The following is a 22,013-nucleotide window of genomic DNA, read 5'->3' on the forward strand; positions in this document are numbered from 1 at the left end:
GGGAGGACCCTTTTCCTATCTATCTTTACGGTTGTGAAGGTAAAGACTGAAGGGGAAACCTGCAGCCTCCTGAGATTTATACGTCACATATCCCAAGAGGCTTTGGGCTGCTCCTTCGATGCATGCCTGAGATTGGGCATGCATCAAGAGGGGCTTTCCTGGAATGTAAAAAAAAGACCATGCACAGTGGGATATTGGGTAATGTGGGCAGAATCCATAATAGGAAGAAAGATGGCTGCGCCTCATGTCCCATCCACACAAGAAAGAACAAGGAAACCTGGTCGACGGGGGACCTAGAGGACTTGGACTGCAGAGGGATCAAGGGCTCTTCAAAATTAAAGGTAAGTGTTATTTTTTTTAAGAAAGTCAAAGGTAAGCAACTTCAAGTTTTTCTTATGTCCTTTCTTGTAGCTGTTGTATTAATGTATGTATTATAAGTCAGTCATATGCCGGGTAACATCAATGCTGTCAATGCACCTCAATACACAAACACATAAGTCCTGAACTATTTCTAAAAACTATATTAATTTATTCTGGTAAAAATGTAGTTTTCGCCACCAGTCGTTATACCATTTTTTCATTTCATAAGTGTCTATGTGCAAATAAATGTTTACTTAGCCCCATGAGCATGTATAAAATTCAGTTTATCTGCGATTGCTCCATCTTCAGGAGGAGAAGCAGACAAGCCAAAATTTACAGATGAGGAATTGAACGCTTTAGTGGATAATATTGCCAAACTTGGGCCCCAGATCTTTGGAGCCCAGACTGATGCTGCAGCTAAGGACAAATTGTGGGCAGATATCCAAAAGCAAATAAATGCTGTAGGGGGCAATAACATGTCAATTGATGATATAAAGAAAGCATGGAAAAACCTCAAACGACAAACAAAGAAAAAGTTGGACCATAACAAAACCCAAAAATTATTGGAAAGTAAAGGAGAAATACCCAATTTTGTTGACCTGACATCCATAGAAAAGCGTGTGGAGGTTATATTACAAATTAAAGAAATTGACTCTGAGGACTTCCGTGAAGAACCAGATGAAGGTAACAAAACAATATTCTCAAATTATTTTGCTTGTGCTTCACCAGTCATAGTAAGAATCCCTTCTATTATGTGTTACTGCAATACCAAATGTTCATTTCAATGGTGTTTTAAATCCTTTGAAAAGAATAACATAAACTGGAGAAAAGAAAAATTGATGGTGTGGTTGGAATAGCAGCCAATTTAAATTGGTTTTAATTTTCTAATCTGCAATGGAAATCCACAATCAGGAGTTGGAACATGGTTGCTATTAGTATCACCTCCATTTTTCTTTGTACTAGATTGTATAAACAACCCCTTGTAATGTTTGTAGATAACTTGCTTCCCTTTTGCACAGGAGAAATGCTAACTTTGTGTTAGAACCTGGGTCAGATTTTTTCCTTCCTTCTGTCTTTGTCCCATTTGGAGAGTAGACGCTTGTAAGGTTGGGGCAGACAGAACATAAGGAAAAATCTCCCCTATCCTTATCCCAAAATAACAAATACAAATTTTTTTTTAGTACTAATGCACCCAGAACAGCTACGCACCTACGTGCTATAAATAAATATCAGGAAACTTTATACCCAGTGGTTGCTCCAAGGATGTATTCAACTTAAATGATAGCATTAACTCACGAGGTAGAATTAATCATGTAAGAAAGTTTAGGTGAATTGATAACCCTCTTCTGCTTTCAACTTCGCAAATACTGATTCACAATGGGTGTTTAGATTCCAAACTGCTTTCATTGTATTGTATTTCATGTCTTTTTCTGTTGTACATTATTTTTCATGCAATGCAATAACCTCATCACCAGTCTTAAATAAATGTGGAAGAATACACCGGGCCAGAAGCCAACATACTGCACATCATTTGACAGTAGCCACATCTGAACAAAGATGCTAGTTACAGTTTATTCAAGCCTTTATCAAGTGAAAATACTAGCAAAATATTCATGGTTGATAAAGTAAATCTGTACTTTCCTTAAACATAGCGCAGTGGTAGTTGACACTGCAATCTTTGAAAACATTCTAATACAATGGACCTGATTTATTAAACTCTCCAAGACTGGAGAAGATAGACTATCATGAGAGAATCTGGGTAAATCTCAAATGGATTTCTTAAACATTATTTGATTTATAGGAAATCTTTAAATCAGAACCATTACGTGACCTTGCAATACTGTGCTAAATGTTCATAAACTGGTGAACAAGGTCTTTTTTTAATGTAAACCTGTACCTAGATCATGCAGTTTTCCATTTTTTAAACAAGTAGTAGAAGCAAACACACCATCATTCACTTTAAGATCTATAGGCATTTTGTAGAAATTTTCACAATACAGCTTTTTGAATATTTAGAACTTTCTCAATTACTTTCATTTGCACCAGAATTTTGGCAGGTTGCCAATCCACTAATGTAAACACACAGCAAGTGTTTCCAAAATGTTAGTAAATATTAAAAACACTTTGTTATGAATAACTTCACATTGAACAGCTAGAGAGGTCAAGCATGGCTTTAAAGCCTGTTTATATTGCTTATGAGGAATAAGTAGATTGTATATAGTCCATAGTCTAGGCACCTTAGCGCTGAAAATCATCATTGTGCTTCATACTCCTCACAGTCATCAAGTAATCCAATATAATCTCAACTAGAAAGCTACTCCATCATTCCTTGCAAATAACAAACACATATTGAAACCGTCCCACTGCCTTCATTTGCTTTTGCTTGCTTTTTTCTCTTTAATTATAAATGTGATTTGTGAAGCATTTTAAATTCAAACATAAGCAAATACATATAAATAAAATTACTGGTAAATGTGAAATCCCAAAAACGCAAGATTGTGGATCATGGATACTGGAAAACGTCAGAGAAGAAAAAGAAATATTGCACTTAGCTCTGAATGGATCTCACTGCACGAAATAGCACGTTTATAAATCTCTGCCTCTGCCAACCCTTGGATATCTGCAAATGACACTGATGACAATTTGCTACAGAAGAATACAAGAACTGTATTATATTGGTGATACAAATTGGGATGTCAAGATATTTAATCACAATTTGCCAACAATGTCCAACCAATTTCCTTTATTGAGCGTTAGCTTCAACCATCACTTTTAAAAGATAAAAATTTATATTTCCATGTAAAAAAAGAAAAAAAGAAAACCGAATTTGTTTGTTAGGAATTGGGTTACAAAAAAAAAAACACAAATAGACCGGTCATATCTTCATATATGAAAAAACTGACCTTTAAAGTCATTTTGTTTTGTGTTTTGTTGATCATTAACCAAAATGTATTTTAATATATTTTAATAGCCATAATCAGTATTATGGCTTTTCATATTTTACTGAGAATACAGGAAAGAATTAAAAATATTTAATACTAATATTTCTCTAGAGAAATGTAACTAATAGGTTCTGTGAAATATAAAAGAAACCAGCAGATGATTTAACCCACTGAAATATCCATTTTGGTGGAACTGGTCTATTAGTACAAAAGATAACTAACCTAAAATATTATGGTTCTAGGTACCATAGAGTAAAATTAATCACCTAATATTTTAATTTGAAACCATATAAAATGCATTGAAGCAGAAACAGGTTTTATTTTTAACTTGTCATCATAGATTAGTTTTAATATTTGTTACAAATAACATGAACTTTTGTGTTTCTACAAAATTAGTTATTAGCACCAACTAGTATATCAACCATGTATATTTAATACTTATCTTATAGATAAAATAACTAGAGGAAAAAAACACTGTCATTAAACTCTATAAATTGCAATTTTTATTATTTGTGTATGTTTTTTTACTATATATTATATATTTTTTTCAGCGGAGGAATGGATTGTTGCAAATCCTGACCTGACAGATAAGACAAGGTTCACAATTACTGGGCTGCCAACAGGTTCCAGAATCTATGTCAGGGTTAAATCAGTGAATGCTGCAGGTCAGAGTGAGCCCAGAGTACATCCTCAGCCGATCTTAGTAAAAGAGGTCATAGGTAAGTTTTAGCTCTTTTTTCACCTTGAGCTTTAATAAAAACATTCTCATTTGTTCTTTGAAGACATAATTTATCACTGATTTGTAAATATATTTCTGTTAATTTATATATTTTAAAACAGTGACTACTATATTTTCTGCTTAACATTCCCAATAACGTACACATTTAAGTCATCCTGGAATAACCCCAGAAGATTCTGGATTTAAAAAAAAGCATATTTACTTAGTTTGGACCTTCCATAGTCATTCAAAAAATTAATATGTACTGGATCCACCATGTCCTTGCTTTGGTTTGACTTCCTCTACAGACCCAGGATTTCCCTTAGATCACAACAGATCTGAAATTGCTGATGTGGATAGACTCATTAACGAATTACAAAACCTCTGTTTATAGCCTAAACTAGACATTTCCTGATAAACTATTTTACTAATTAGGATCTCCAGTCCAATGTGATGCTGCCCTGTTTTCCTAAATGCTATACAGGTAGTCCCCAGGTTACATACGAGATTGTACTGTAGGTTTGTTCTTAAGTTGAATTTGTATGTAAGTCAGAACAGGTACATTATTTTATTAAATGCAATTAGGAAAGTTTGGATGTTTGAAATTAGGATGTTTGTCTCATATTATTAGGCAGTGTGGTGTCAGTTACTGTATAATTAAAAGATTAGATAGATTAAAATGGATGATTCACAAGTCTGGAGATCCATAAACCCCCAAACTTCACAATGTTGAACCCAATCTGCACGGCACTTTTATATATTCCAACTAAAGTAGTTAAACAGTTACATAAATCAGAAATATATATTCTAGCTGTATTAGAAATGTACATTCAAATGGATCCCGCTGCAATAAAAATCCTGCGCACTCGCAGTTTTTAATTCAACAGTAAGTTTTCCAAAATCATATTTAGAAAAATGTATTTTTTTTAATTTATTTTTTAGTACCTCCCAAGATTCGACTTCCACGACATCTAAAACAAACCTATATTCGAAAAGTTGGAGAAGCTGTAAACCTTGTAATACCTTTTCAGGTAACAACTGTCATATTCCTTTACAACTATAACACTAGAATTTTAGTGCTATATTACAGTTACTTATAAAAAATTCATTTTGAATAGATGCCTTTTATTTGCCACATTTATGTGCCCAGACTGCTGTGAAAATCCCTGCGGACTCTGAATTGATCTTATGGGGAACTACCTGCCTATACAACAGCTGCCTACAGCTTGAATCCAGCCTAAATGGACCTCAAAACAATCCCTGTATTCTTTGGTTGCAAACGGGCTTGGCTGTTTCAGAGCTGGAAACAGTAGATAACGGAGACAGACGAGGTCCAGAACTTTACCCTTAAGCTTAATCAGCCTGATTCCCATTTTCAGACAAAGCATTTAAACAATGTAGCTACATTGGGAACTTTTATAATATTATTATTTATGTCATCAATATCGTCAAGCCTGAGTCGGAATAGAAAACTGGTAAAACAGATCTGTTGTTGAAGACATATTTGTAGTTCCAGTCCAGCCTCCACATATATATATAAAGAGTATTAGAAATGAAAACATTCAAATAAATTATTAGACATACCCAACTGTATCATAGGTAATCGGTTATATATGATTTTTTTAGGGAAAACCCAGACCCAAAGTATCTTGGAAAAAGAATGGATCACATGTGGACAAAACACAAATAAGCATCCGCAATACTGAATGTGATACTATTCTTTTCATCCGGAAAGCTGAGAGAAGTCATTCTGGAAAATATGATTTGAAGGTGAAAGTTGAAAACCTACAAGATAAGGCATCAATCTTCATTCAGATTGTTGGTAAGCAGGCATAGTAATGCAATAAGACATTGCAATGTTTCTAACCTTTCTTATATTATATGTATACTTTAGTAACATTAGATGTTTGACCTTAGTTTTTTTTTTCTGATACCCCCGGGAAAAGTCTATACATACATACCATAATGTTAAAATGTGTTGCCTTGGTTTAGGTGAGCAGCACATTTTCACTTTCAGCTCAGTTGTGCCCATTGTACATCAATCACCATATCATAAGCAAATAAAAAAATTGTAAAATACACATTTTGCAGACCATTATGGAGAATATCTAACTATGTTACCCCCACTGCATAGGCACATAAATACGAATTAATGTATTCGTGCAAGCTGAAGAACGCAGCAATATGCTTTTGATTCTTGTAAAAAATTGAGAACCCAGAGGGAGGTCACACAAACAAAAAAACCCACATATTCAAAGCACTTGGTGTCCTATGTGTAGATCTAACCTGGAAATTACTGCTATGAAAATATGAAAGATTTTTAGCTAATTTTAAGTTTTGTCATTTTAACAATGCATAATTTCTACCAGAATATACAATATTTGGCTTTTGACAGAAAAAGAATAACTTTGGGGTTTTAGAACTTGGATTGATGTATGTGCCTATATATTGGTCAGTGAAAGCCGTTTTATTAATGTTCCTGCTGGAATGGAACCTCCAATCCTAGCACTACATGTAGGGTTACTTCTTGTACTGACTATTTAGAAAATCTGTGACTGCATATGTAACTATCTTAGGCAAAACTTGATTACGTAAAATACGTAATTGTATTTTAGATAGTGAATAATGAATGATAATGAATGACCATACATTTTACACATAGGTTTCATATCCTAATATTTTATAGATAGATATCAGTCGATCAAAATGTATCATGCTGCATTAAAAAGTTAATATGCAATAATATGGAATATAAAATGTACTAATCCTTTTTGATCTATTGTGCAGATAAACCTGGACCTCCCCAATCTGTTAGTATTGAAGAAGTGTGGGGGGAGAACGTTGCACTAGAATGGAAACCACCATTAGACAATGGCAATGCAGCAATCACAGGATACACCATACAGAAAGCAGACAAGAAGACCATGGTATGCCATTTGTTCACACTTTCCTTTAAGCTAAGGGACTTAGTTTCCCTTTTGGACACTATGGTTTGTATACTATAGGTTAGGCTTTATTCACACTGTAGAAATATGCTTTGAGGTGTGTTAGACAGCAGATACTATAGAAGGCATTGAACAGCCACACGTGATGCTGTTCATTGTGAGACTGATCCAGTTCTTTACATTGAATAGGACATAGCAATAAAATAGAAAGCAATGCATACAGCATGTTGTTGCAAGGCACTGTACTGCATTGAATATAAAGAGAGAGTCATACTTTGCTTTCTATGCAATGTATAAAGTTCTTATGTATCATATGTGAGGCACAGTGTACTGCACTGCACGGCACCGCACATAATGTGAGCAAAGCCTTATGTTTTTATTTGCAGTTATTTCATTATTTTCAGCATCTTTCATGGTATTATTGATCACTATGGCTTAATTAATTCAGCCTTAAAGTGTATCTTAACCCAAGAACAGAGATGTAATCTTGTTGTCCTTAGATGGTGGCAACAAAAGAATTTAAATTTGACAATTTTGATTTGATGTTAAAAGTCGAAGATGACAGTAAAAAAGTCATGTAGAAATTTAAGTTCTATCTACTTGCATTGCGGCGTATGACTTCTTGCATTAAATGCAAAGCAACCAAAATAATATTGTCCCCAAAATTGCAAAGGGTGGTAGGCAGTGGGAGCTATACATATATTTAGTAAATAAAAAATATACAAAAAGCTGTTTTTTTTTTTAAATTAAAGTTCCAACCCATTCCACAAGGTGAATTGATGAAGAGTCACTTTGCAAACACTATCTAATCACATGCAGCAAAATCGAAAAACAATCAGTATTTTTCCTTGCACATGATTAGATGGTTGATCCTCTCATTTACTAAGCTAAGTCAAATATTCCTTGCTATGAGAAACAGCCCAAAATTTGTTAGCAAATCAATTCCAATACCATGTTTTATGGCTTTTGCAACTCAATATTCTCAAAAATTTGATTTATAATTTATGTTATTTCACTAAAACGGAAAAGAAATTGGATGATTTTGCTCACTCTAGTGCCATGTATGAAATGGTGAATGTTTACTGTAAAACAATGATTGGCTATATACTTGACTTGATGAACTGGTGGTAAGCAATGCTTTTAAAATACAGCTATCATTTTGCTTATTCTGCAACATTAATAGTTATCCCCTTATCCACAGGAATGGTTCACAGTGTTGGAGCACTACCATAGAAACAGTGCAACCATATCAGATCTTGTGATAGGAAACGAGTACTATTTCCGTATTTTCTCTGAAAATATGTGTGGCCTTAGTGACACAGCAACCAGGACCCCAAATTCTGCACTTATTGAGAAGGAAGGTACGACAATCAGTTTCTTATTCTTAACTAGACATAAACACACTTAAATTCAAATCTAGTTTTCATTTTTTTTTTCTTTGGTGAAACATTTTTTGTAGCAAAAAAACCCCAAAACATCTAGCTTGTAATAGAAGGGTAACAATAAGTGTTGGTCAAATATCTTACTATTCGATTCAACAGCTATTCAATCGAATAGGGAGATTTTGTTCGGGTGATCGAATGCCGAATTTGAACACCATTAAAATCAATAGTGGGAGAATTTTTTTAGGGACTGTGAAGAACTGCAAGAGCAATCAGGGGAGCAGAGCTGACAGCTCCGTTACCCTGCTTGCTCTTGTAGCCCTCCACTAGTTGTATGTGTTCTTGGATAGAGTTTCTCTATCCAAGAACACAGGGAGTCCTGTGTTCCTGGATAGAGAAACTCTATCCAGGAATAGGGATAGTGCTTCCAGATTGGTTGAGGAAAGCTTTCCTCATCCAGTCAGAGAGCATTAGAGGTTTTGAATGGGGAAATGGGGATAAGTCTCCCCATTCATTCACCTCTAGTGCTCTGTTAATGGCTGGGGAAAGGAAAATCCTGATGACGCTTGAGCTGTCATCAGGGTTTACTTTTCTACAGCCAATCACTGGGAACTAGAGGTGATGAATGGGGAGACTTGTCCCCATTTAACCTCTAGTGCTCAGGGATTCCACACTGACAGGAGGATTCCCACGGCTGCGCAGATGTGGGAATCATCCTGTCATTGTGGGATAACCTGTAAAAAAGAAAAGTTAGTAAAACAAATCACACACATTCAATAAAATACTTTAACATTATTATTTTTTTAACACGTTTTTAAACACATGAATTTGCGCCGTCGAATCCTGTGTTTTTGGGTCGGGTCTATCCAAATTCGAACAGCCATATTCGGGTCGAATATAAGGACAACCCGAATTTGAACACCAACACCAGCAACAATACTCCAGTCATTTTGATTTTCACTCCCTTGAAGGGATTTTCAGAATCCAACACTGTGCTGGATACCTGCAAAATCTTCAGAGAGTGAAGATCAGTGTGCAATAATAAATGTCTAATGACTAATAGGGTCCCAAATTAGGATATATGGACCAAGAGCTAGTGATGATTCAGCTACTAAAATGTATTAGATTCTTTTTGTACTGGGTATTCCCTAACACAAGGTTTTAATTTTACAGGGAAACCGTATAAGCGTCCAGACTATCAAGATTTCAACTTCACTGAAGCACCTCAGTTTACTCACCCATTAATAAATACAGTAGCCATTGCTGGATACAATTGTACATTGAATTGCAGTGTTCGTGGAAATCCAAAGGTAATTACTAATCATGGTAATCAAGGTAATTTTTGCTACCGTGTCTCTGGACTTGTACTGAAGCTTTGTGTCAGAATACTACCCATGTATTCTTTAAACCTAATTTCTACACATTTCTTTTCTCATTAGGGGGATATACCAAAAATGCATGTTTTCAGCCAAGGGAATATGTGTTCCATTTTTTTTTTCTTGTAAGTGTATTCAATTGAATACAGATTTACAAAAATATGTGAAAAAATGTACTCCTTTAGTAAATCAAACCCTTGATTTACCTAAGGACCAATTTCTGAGGCCCCCCACCCCATCTTTAGGATTAATATGTTGCTTGTAAATGTTCGTAGATGTAGTAAATGGAAGATCCAAGCTAAAAGGGATCTGTTGCTTACTACTACTATACCTAATATATCTCAAGGTAATTTTGTGCCAAAGAATAAATGTTTGAGATTAGGTATGTTTATTTCAGTGTGTGTGTAGTCCAGTCCAATTATACCAAGTCTATATTCTAACTATGTATACCTATGTTTTAGCAAAAACTCTATAAACCCCTTGTCTTGGTAATATCCTACAATGACATGATACTGCTAGACTATGTTAGAGCTAGACTACAGATCAGTAGCTTTAAAAATGACAGCCAAAATAACTGGCATATGTAATGATATATGTTATTGATTGCAGCCTAAAATTACTTGGATGAAAAATAGAGTGGTAATTGAGAATGACCCCAGATACAGGATGTTTAGCAACCAAAGTGTATGCACACTGGAGATACGTAAGCCAAGCCCCTATGATGGAGGCACATACACCTGCAGAGCAGTCAATGACCTGGGTGAGGCTGAAGTTGACTGCAAGCTTGAAGTAAAAGGTAAGGTGATGTAATAATATTTGCAGGTTGTTCATTAAATCCACCAAAACCAAGGGAGGAATAAAAACAATATGCATGGTGGTCTATTCTAAATCATACTTGCAGCAGAGTAACATGCTAGCTATATTCAGATTAATGTAAATGAAAACCAACCTACTACCTGGGAGCCTATGAAATTCAGCTACAGTACATTTATTATTGGATGATGTTCATTCGCACATGTAAGGATTGAATGCTCAAGCAGGATTCTGCAAATGTAATTTAGTACTTTTGCATTTGCAATTCTATTCACTTCAACCCCCAGTTTTGTCTGTAGAAACTTTAAGTTTTTATGGTTACCATGAATACCAACAGTACTTTGCATGTTCTTTGCACATTTCTGAGCCTTCCTTTAGTTTATAAAGGTTTTGAAAGGATGCCAAGACTCTACATCCACTCTGGATAACTACAGCTATAATTAGGGGTTTGGAAAACAATGGTCCAATGAGGGTGGAGAGAAGACAAGCAGTGGTATTTTTAAATAAAGTTTAAATAAACTTTGCAAATGCTAACTAAGTTGGTATTCAGTGATTTTCACAAGGCCGTACTGAAACACTGGGAAGGCAGCCGGTACAAGTAGGGAAAAGGACCCCAAATGCCTGCTTTAGGACTTCATACTGTTTTATCCAAAACTAAAACAGCTTTAGATACACCTTGTGTACAGGTGAGTTTTTAAAATAAAAATATAATAACGTTAAAGCAGAATAAGAAATGCTTTATCTCTGTTCGATAACAGCTTGTAATAAGTTGATGTGATGGTAAATTATGGGTTTACGTTTGATCACCCAGCGAACTGACAGTAGGGATTATGAATAGAAATACAATTTTATGTTTTAATTGTTTATATATATTCATTTGTTTCAAAAACTATTTGTCTGTGAATAATCATTGATTCTGGTACTGGTAAGTCATGCTGCTTTTGCATAACTGACATGCTTGTACACTAGTAGTACTTATGTTTGTTCAAACTAGAGCAAAGGCACACACACATAGATATATATTAGTTGATATATAGCCCTACTTGAGTGGCTATAGGCCAACATCAATTAGTCTGAAGACCACTGCAAATTACTGTTCTAGTCTAAAAATATAAATTCACATGCTACAGAATTACAAACTGTTTTGATTATTAAAAGAAAATGTTTCAAATTTGTTTGCCAACGTAGAGGTATATATTGTTCAGTAATATCATGTTCGTAAATTACATATTAGTATTGGGCAACATGAAGAGGTAAAAGAATATCTGCCTCATCAGAGAAGTGTATGTCCCATAAAGTGTTGCTGCCTAAATATATTTGTACATATGTTGTTTCTGTTGTATATAGGGTATGCCATCTATCTGCTTACCCAAATAGGTGTCGATTATACTAAAACAGCATATATCATTGAAATGTTCTGATTCTACAGGGACATTAGGCGGAGAATCTTTCGGCTTGTGGAAACAGAAGCAGGTTGACAACACAAAATATTAGATACTTCCCATTGATATAATCCCTGCTGATTTCGAATTGTACATTGCATGTAATACAAGTATTTGTAATCGCAGACTAGATTACAAATCTTGTTTCATGGGAAATCATACTTTTGCCAGAGTATGAATTTTACCATGAATGTAACATAACAAGACACAATACTTCACATCAATCAGAAAAAAAACACAAAGACCACCATATTAATACACAAAATACTATTTAAGTTTATTTACCATAAAGATCCTGATAAGATTACAAGTCCACATATTGCAATTGATGCTGTCACCTTTGACTTGTAGCTGTACTTGAGCCACGGTTTAACCCCTTAGTCAATGTAGCCATCATTGTTCCATATTTCGGATGAACACCAAATATTGTATGCTTTTAGGTTTATCTGGTAAATGGAATATTGTCTATGGTAATACCAATATCATTAATTTTAACAGTGACTCAAGTGCATCATGTGTTTGGATGATGTTGAACTCAGTACTTCTGGGCAGAGATGACCAATTTATCACCAGAACATGTAAACAAGGCTTGATAAAGGATATGCAACAACCATTTACAATTATAGCAAACCTTAAGTTTATTTATCTGACTTTCTTAGTTATAAGATCTATTCATGTTTTAGAAACCATACATCAAAACAATTGCAAAAAAACAACATTCAGTGCATTTAGGATACTATGTACATAGTTATGTTTATCTACCATGTACATCATTTGTGGTCATTTATGGTCTGGTATATATTACCTTTAAAACACAATTCTAATTTTAACATATATATATTATATATCAAGTGTGTTTCTTTGTGTGTGTGTCTACATATATACATATATATATGTTTCAGTGTAAACTGACCCCCATTACATTAAGGTTAACCAGTAAATTGCTGACTTGTGAATACTGGCAGACATAGATCTGCTGGTATGTTTTTAATTATTAATTAATTGATTAATTGTCTTTATGAAATTTATTGGACTACTGGCTTATACTTTTCACTGTGCTCCAACACCCACCAAACCTTACTAAATGTTTAAACTATCATGACATCACATTCTGCTCAATTTGGTAATCACAATATTCTTTCTTAGCTTCTAAGTGCTCATTACTTCTCTTTCTTTCTCCCTTAGTTGCACAATAAGGATTATTGAATGTGTATTGTCATCTAAGGTAAGCTTTCATATGGACATGTCATATGAAGCTTATGTCTTTTAATGCAAAGCATTCATCTAAATATAACCTAACTCTAGTTTGCTTTACCAGCTAACCTTTCATTTTTTTCCAATATATCATCCAACTAAAATCTACTGACTTTTATTTCCTATTGTAATTTTAAATTTCCTGTTTGTTTTGCTTAGAATCCAGCTAAAATGGAATGCAGTTTGCGGCACCATGGTATATTATGGTTATTACCATGATGTTTAAAAAAAATTTTTAAACAATGAAAAACAACCTTGTTATCCATATTGTAGCTGTTTTATTAACAATACATCACACCTGTCCAAATGGGTGCCCTAAAACACCAAAACTTCACTTCTGTGCTAAATATAATTAATATTATTTTTCTACAACTGCTACCGGTACATCTTTTTTAGGGGAAATAACTGCATCCAAAGAAATTAGAGTCTTCACTTTAATACATGAGTTTAGAAATTCACTGACATAGTAAAGCAAAAGCTAAAGCTTCCTAAAAATGTGCCGATCAGATGACCCAAGACTTTTAGCCTGCAACAATTTTGGCATTTCTGTTAATGACCAAATGTAATAGATTGTCTGTAATGTGAGTATACCTTGGTAGATGAAAAGAAGTGGCACTCTAAATACTGACAAATACCATGGGTTCATCTTTTTGTCCACCTGTAGCTGTATTCCAGCAACTGTCCTATTAAATCCAGGGCCAGATTTCTTATCACCATAGATATCTATGGCTTTTACCATAAGTAACTGCAGTTACTGCATCAGCTACTTTGCCAAGCAAAGCTTATCTATATATATTCAATCTGTATATACAGCTAGATCTTACCATTACATGTAATACTGCCACAAAAACAGTTTACTATACATGTGCATGATGGTGAATTCATTAATATGTGACATGTTGATGATGGATTTCTCATCTGTAGTACATGTTACATAGATATACTGATGGATTTATGTACATGTATATCACAGGGAATTCACCTATATATATGACATGTACCTAATAGAATTCTTATCTATAGTACATGTTATCTGGATATGTTGGTTGTTTTATCTTCATCTACATGATGGTATAATCATGTATGTGTGAAATGCATATGGTGGTTAACTTTAATACAAGATCTGGTTTGACCTGCTGGTTTCTCATACATATACAAGATTATTCTACATATTACTCCTCAACATATAGCCTCCAACTTTGTAAAGAATGTATGCAACAGCAAATATGCCTCCATTTCAGTGAAATGTATAAAATGACTCAATATTTTTACATACAATGTACTATGGAGAAAAAGATCTAAGGATGGAAAGCCACAATGTCATGTTTTAAATGACAGTACAAAGTGCAATAACAAAGTACATATATTACAAATGACTGTAGTTTAATGAAGAAGACCAAATGAAAGGCTGGCTATGGGTCATTGTTGTATTCATTTAGTTATGTCAGTTCACTACTAAAAGGTTTCATCAATGAGAAATAAATTGTCCCAAGAAATGTAAAGCAATAGTAAGTTTTTACCTCAAAGCATGATTGTACTGAAAAGCAAACTTGATAAAGTAGCCTTTAGGATGAAGCACACTTCAGGTCAGGCCCGAAATTACACTACTGAAATATTTGGTGGTAGATGTCACTGCATAAATGTCCTTCCAGGTTAACATATATTTACATAGTAAGTACAATGATCTGCAAATGTTCTTTATAGCCAAATTTGAATTTTATTGAAGTTTATTGTTTTTATATTTTAGGAATATTTGAATTCTTATTCTGTTATTTACCAGTGTGGACTAGCTTTTGATAATCCCATACCAGCAGTGAACTTGTGCTCAAACACAATATAATATGTAAGGGGTGGACTTCAACATACGTGCCCTTATATTCATATGTTCAAAATTTGGCAAATAAAAAACTTATGTGGGTTTAGCCATTACTTTCCAAATAATGTACAGAAAATTTTAGAAATTATACCATACAGAAATTTAAAAAACAATATAAAGAAGAAATCATAGAATTCTTTTCAAAGATAACATTGTAGATTCTCTTAACTTGTCAAAATCATACTTTACAGGTGGGGTTACCTTTTTCCGCCTTCTAATGCAAGGTGTGCCTTTGTCTGTCATCGATTCTTACTTGCGTGAACGGAATGCCAGTAAGCAGGAAAGAGCATGAGCAAGTCCAGAAAACCAGCTGCTTTACTATTGCATTGAATCAGAATGCCAGCATTACAATGTTTGATCCTAAAGTTGCATTTATAAAATTATAGTCTTTTTGTGTCTTTTGTCTTCAAATGTTTGTGTCAAAAAAAGAATAATGCATGAGTTGGCCTTGGGAAGGGATGAATAAGCTTAATGTTTGGCTTGGGGCTTTTCTATAACGAAGTGGTATGGATAATTATTATCCTTAATTGAAGCAGCAAAATACTTGACTTGACTTGAGGAAGAAAAATACATTGAATTATATTTTGTTTTGTGGTTTAGTATGTGGTTTAATATATGGCCTTAGGTATAAATGATATATAGCAAAGATTTCATGCAGCAAATTGATACAGTTTCCTTTCTCTGAATAGGACTCATAAAGCATAAACCTATTTAGGTGATACTGTTGAAAAAAATGTGTAATTTAATTTATGTACAATAAACAAAAATATGTTCCTCTGTTTAGAGATGTATTGTTATTTTTATTTTGGAAATTTGCTTAGCCATTCCCGAAGGAACGACATACATACATCAGATCAGCCATTACCAAGGCAAAAGCCAGCCAGAGCTTCTGTCCTCTTCCAAGACCACTGTATTGCAAAATAATAGTATCTCATCATAGCTCCTAATGGAAAATCAGGGGTCTATTTATAAAAGGGTGAACAGGCTTTTTGCCAGAAAAGTACTGCTTTTAATATAACAGAAATATAACAATTACTATTAGGTTTCCTTGGCCACATTGAGAAAAGAAATGCATCGGGATTGAATTATTAAAGAAGTTTAGGCTGTTCATTTAGCAAAGTGAATTATCACCCTGCAAGGGATAAATGGGATATAGTATGGAAATTTGCTTTGCAAAGAATACCCAATCACATACAAGCAAGTGAAAAATAAAATGTAGAGTTTTGTTTGCTCATGCTTGGATGGCTGAAGTCGACAGATCTCCACCTCATTCAATAAGTTTATGCAATTATCCTATATTTCCTTAGTAAATCAACCTAATGTTTTGTATAAATATATATATATGATATATATTTTTAAATCAATCATATAAGGATATGTACACATACTAGATGATCAATGTAGAACCAAAGGGGGATGAACTTTCCTATTGAGGGACACAGCAGCTGCTCCTTGTTCATCCTCCCCTTCCACTCCCCATAGAAATGACCACTGCTGTGTATACAGTGCTTGTTCATTCTAGTTTTGCTGGAAATTATTATAAAAATTGCTTATGTCACTGACATTATTCTTAGTTACATACATAAACCAAGTCAAAGTAACACATAAACATCATCTTTTGTGAAAACACTATAGGTAATTTGATATAAGTATTCTAATAAATAAATTAAATGAGGTTAGAAGAGTTATTTTAAGTTGCTCTGGTAGATGATGGAGTTGACTTACTGAGAGAGTCTGTCCTCAAAAAGTTATTCGAGCCATGCCTGGAAAAGACACACTGGAAAGATACAGCATACAGGTAGAGAGGCTAGAATGGAATTTCTAAAGTCTCGGGAGTTCATCCATCCAAAGTAATGGAAACTGTTTATAAATGAAGAACATATAACTTAGATGCTATTCTGGCTAGGGATAATCACCCTGTAAAAGATATGGCAAGTGCGCAGACCGTGAAGAAGATAAAAGGTATCTTGGGTGACACCAGAAAACAATGAAAAATATCATCAATGTGTCTGAATCTCTGTTCATTGGCCCTGTATATAAAAAAATACAGAGAAAAAAGCCCACAGTCCCTGCTGATTGTGCATCTCGGGCTCTGGCTTGATGTGACTGAGTAGGACGAAGGCCCTCACACAAAAAGCAGCCATCTCTGGTACACGTGTCTTGGATTCTGGGCTTGTTTTGGAGGTAATTTACAGTAAAGTTCACAAGAAGACTTTTGCACAAATGTCTGTTTTATTAATCTCAATGTATTTTTTCACATTTGAGTTATACTTTACTACAATTGAGTTATTTAATAAATGATATTGGCAAGTAGAAAAAAACATAAAAATGTAGGATTGCTCAAATCAGTTTTTTCCTAAATCAAAAAGACAACTGATTAAGTAATTTCACAACAATCTGATATTTTCTGCAGATATTTTCTTCCAATTTGTCTTTTAATACAATTTACCAGTTCACTTTGGCATTGTAAAGCCTGCAAAGGGGTAGAGAAAGCTAGTTATTGGTTTTCTTTTTAGGGCTCTAAACCCCAGCATGAATGAAAAAGGGAAAATCTAAAAGAAGGAGTTAAAGTGTATCTTTATTGTTTTGTTGGTTTGGATAGGATGGGAAACCCTTATTGGGTTTGTATTGCTGTCTGTGTACCTATTAGGGTTATACACACACACTTTGTCCTAATTACCACTATAACGGAGAGGGAAAAAAAGGAAATAACATTTTCTACAACATTCACTGTAACAGGAGGCAGTGTAATATTGCTCAGCAATTCCTGTTCTAATGTATCCAAATAGGGATTTTCCCGACTTGTACTACTCTATACATGAGAAAAAAAATTCTCTACATTGATCACCCAATATACTAAAACCACCTGCCTTATAATTAAAGCCCCCATTTTGGTTGCCAAAACAACTCTGATCCTTTGAGGCACGGACTCTGCAAGACCTCTGAAGGTGTCCTATGGTATCTGTCACCAAGATGTTAGCAGAAGAACTTTAAAATTAAGCTGTCAATGGCTTCTCTTCTTCACAAAAGTACACCCTGCTGCCATCCCCTTCAAAAGATGTATATGTATACATGATCTAGAATAAACATGTTTTCAGACCATTTTTTTAAATGTCTCCATTGTTCAGTTCTGACACTCACGTGGTATTGTAGACACTTTGATCAGTGGAGCCATGTCAGCATGAACATTCTGACTGGTCTGTGACTATTCAGTTCATAAGTAGCAGCAATGCAATATGTGTCCTGAAACCTTTGCTTCATTGCTAGCATTACGTTTTCTCCAAAATGTGCTTTTATCAGTAGGGATGAGCGAGTGAGTTTTTTAAATTCCGAAAATTGTAAGGGAGAATGGCTGGTGTAAATTTGCTGATCAAGCTTGAATATTGAAAAATATGAATATGAAATATGAAAAATAAAAGATTGTGGGCTGTGCTGATCAATGAATGTAGCACCGGCTGCATTCATTGATCAGCTCAGTGTGTGATCCCCGGCAATAAAGGTAAATGGGGACCAGTCTCCCCATTCAAAACCTCTAGTGCTCTCTGATTTACCCGCTAGTGCCAGGGATCTTCTAAATGAATGCGGCCGTGGCGGTTGTTTCTCTTGTTCTTCTTCTCTGGAGAAAGACCCCGCTGGGGGTGGTGGCACACTAGCCAGAGCAGCGGAACACGTCCCCTGTTGGTATCCCGGCTTGTGGAGGTGGGTAGGCTCTGTCCCTGCACACAACCCGCCCACTCTCCCATCACAGGCTCAGATCTGCAATGGGAGAGTGGACGGGGTATGCTATCATGATGTTACGTTCAGTGGCCTCATGATGGCATAACCCCGTCCACTCTCCCATCGGCCCGGCCCCTCTTTCAAATTTTATATTGTGGCCCCTGACTGAAAAAGTTTGCCCACCCCTGCCCTAGACCAGTTTTGTTGGTACTATACTTAGCTTACCAGAAACACCCAGGAGATACTCTGATTCAGTCATCCACCCATTATAACTTATGTCAAAGTCCCTCAGATCCTTACACATTTTTTCTGCTTTTCACACATATGATGAGAAACTAAGAGAGAAGAGAGTGTAAACAATGTATTGGGGATGATCTACTAAAGATGTGGAGCATGTTTCTTTTGCAAAATAAATTTTCACCCAGTGAATAGACTGATGCTTTAGGAAAATGTACTAAGAATACTTGGTTAACCTGTATACATAACACAACTGACCCTGCCAACCTGTATACACAGCTATCCCTGGCAGCCAGCATACCCTCCTGTCAACCTGCTAACTTGTATACAAATCACAGCTCATCCTACCAGTATGTATACATATCGCAGCTATCCCTGCCAGTTTGTACACAAATTATGTCACTATGCCAGTCTGCATACCCCCTGCCAACCTGTATACATAACACAGCTCACCTTGTCAATCTGTATACACATCACAGCTACCCTTGGCAGGCAGTATACCCCCTACCAACTTGTATACAAATTACAGCTTATCCTGGCAGTTTGTATACCCCCTGCAAACCTGTATATATATCACAGCTATCCTTGTCCAAAAGTATACCCCCTGCCAACCTGTATACATATCACAGCTATCCCTGCCAGTCTGTACACAAATTTTAGCTCTTTGCCAGTCTGTTTACCCCCTGCCAGCCTTAATACGTATCATATATCATGCTGTAAAACCTGCATACAAATCACAGCTCGCTCTGCCAACCTGTATGCTTCCAGCCATTCTATAAACATATCATAGCTTTTCTGGCAGGTTGTATACAAATTATAGCTGTCTGCCAGTCTGTATACTTCCTGCCAACCAGTGTACATATCACAGCTTACTGTACCAACCTGTACTGTATGCTTCCTGACAACCAGTAAACATATCACATATCATGCTGTCAACCTGGGTACATATCACAGCTCTCTCTGCCAACCTGTATGCTTCCTGCCAGTCTCTATACATATCACAGCTCATCTTGAAATCTGTAAATATATCACAGCTATCCCTGGCAGGTTGTATACTAATCAGGGCTGTGGAGTCAGAGTCGGAGCCTGATAAATTTAAATTACAATAAAAAAAATACAGCAAGTTCAAATTCCCTATTTCACAAAAAATTGTCATATTAAGTACTTCTCTGATGTAAGAACAAAGCCCAGTGCATAGTTGTATGTCTACTAGTGTGATGAGAGCTATGATACAACCTGGCATTCACATTATTGTAATCTGGATTTTGTACATTACAAAAAGTGTTTTCATTTTGTTTCAGGTTGGCATTCAAAAATTCGGCAACCTCCGGACCTAAGGAGTGTTGGATTTTTGTAAATTCTGGATTTTTTTGTTTTATACCTACCTCCACACACAGACCAGTCTTCCTCTCGCAGCACCGCGGACATCTGGCACAGTTCCAGGCAGCAGGGACGTCTCAACGTGTATTTAGTTTAGCAAGCAAGACCTAACAGCTGTTTTTGCAGAACAGTGCCATGAAAACATTAGTGGACAAACAGGGTACTTCAGTCCCTGTATTGTAAATGTGATCCGAAATTCTGTGCAATCCAAAATTTCCGATAATCCGGTAAGTGAAGGATCAAGATTATCGATGGCTGGATTTTTGATTGCCAACCTGTTTAATGTGTTTAACAAGTTCATTGGAGTGTAAACAAGTGTAATGATAGGGTTATAGGTGAGTGCTATGGCCTGATGTGTGTTCAGGTGTTCTGTCTGCGCTCTACATATATGCTACCATCCAGGGCTGAATTTTAACATCATTTTGCACACCACCTAATACTAGGAAGTTAGTTAGGTGGCCCCCCTGGCCCAGGAGCCTCCCACTGCCCTGTCTTCGTTGAATGTATGCTGCCTTCTTTCAATCAACGTGGAAAATACATTAGCATATTACAGGGTTTTTAACACTTTTTATCTTCACACTTTTGCATACAAACTTCACAAAAAAATTTAGCCCCCCTAATTATTCATAAATCAATAAATTTAACATAAAATTAAATATAACAATATTTTTACCATAAAAGTTTTTCTCAAGAAACAATAAATAAAATATGTAATAATTAAATGATTTATTAATCATTACTGCTTTCCCTTAGGTATTTAGACAAAAGGCGAAACATTTTTGTATAATTTCAGCAATCCTGCTCACTTATTGTTATAATTACTCTATTAACGCTTTCTAATAAAGCAGCCAAAATACTTAGCCTATTTCTTCTTACCAGTTCTTTCCATTTAGAGAACATGTGACTGCAGTATGGTGGTAAAAATAAGGGTTGGTGTCCTAACAAGCCCTTTACCTGGCTAGTTTTATGAAAGGGGACATTATCCATAATTAGGATGGCATGCTGAACACTCTTTTCACTAAAAACATTCAAAACCTCATCAATAAAATTTTGGAATGCTTCTTGATTAAATGCTCATGCATTGTGACTTTAAGTGGAGGGTCCCATATCACAGCTCATACTGCCAGTCTGTATACATATCACAGCTCACTGTGCCAACCTGTATGCTTCCTGCCAGTCTGTACACATATCACAGCTCATACTGCCAGTCTGTACACAAAGTATAGCTCTCTGCCAGTCTGTATCCATATCACAGCTATCCCTGCCAGTCTGTATCCATATCACAGCTCACTGTGCCAACCTGTATGCTTCCTGCCAGTCTGTACACATATCACAGCTATCCCTGCCAGTCTGTATCCATATCACAGCTATCCCTGCCAGTCTGTATACATATCACAGCTATCCCTGCCAGTCTGTATACATATCACAACTGACTCCCCTAACTTTTATACCCCGGCCATGCCGTCATTCCCCGGTACACCCGGTACAGCTGTCCCCCATGGTAGAGCAGTGTGAAGCAGGCGGCCCCGGTCTTCCGGGATGAAGTGTTGTGGTCCGGCCCCCTGAACCCA

The 22,013-nt window shown here is 35.6% G+C and overlaps 1 protein-coding gene across 19 annotated transcripts in view; it reads left to right on the plus strand.

Annotated features, from left to right (window-relative positions):
• The window catches only part of MYBPC1 (myosin binding protein C1), a 70,211-nt gene extending 54,320 nt beyond the window's left edge, over nt 1–15,891 (plus strand). For 14 of the 19 annotated variants that reach the window (XM_072401109.1, XM_072401110.1, XM_072401111.1 and 11 more), the window contains 9 exons: nt 670–1,044; nt 3,854–4,021; nt 4,963–5,051; nt 5,647–5,842; nt 6,808–6,947; nt 8,167–8,326; nt 9,521–9,657; nt 10,333–10,519; nt 15,300–15,891. In XM_072401109.1, coding sequence (XP_072257210.1) covers nt 670–1,044; nt 3,854–4,021; nt 4,963–5,051; nt 5,647–5,842; nt 6,808–6,947; nt 8,167–8,326; nt 9,521–9,657; nt 10,333–10,519; nt 15,300–15,400 — 1,553 coding nt within the window. In that variant the 3' untranslated portion in view covers nt 15,401–15,891. Of the gene's footprint in view, nt 1–669; nt 1,045–3,853; nt 4,022–4,962; nt 5,052–5,646; nt 5,843–6,807; nt 6,948–8,166; nt 8,327–9,520; nt 9,658–10,332; nt 10,520–11,965; nt 12,010–13,163; nt 13,204–15,299 lie in introns of all 19 variants that reach the window. The other 5 variants (XM_072401112.1, XM_072401128.1, XM_072401125.1 and 2 more) reach the window with 3 other exon arrangements.
• Nucleotides 15,892–22,013: the final 6,122 nt, after the last annotated feature.

This window comes from Pyxicephalus adspersus, chromosome 2 (genome assembly GCF_032062135.1).
Source record: "Pyxicephalus adspersus chromosome 2, UCB_Pads_2.0, whole genome shotgun sequence".
Lineage (NCBI taxonomy): Eukaryota > Metazoa > Chordata > Amphibia > Anura > Pyxicephalidae > Pyxicephalus > Pyxicephalus adspersus.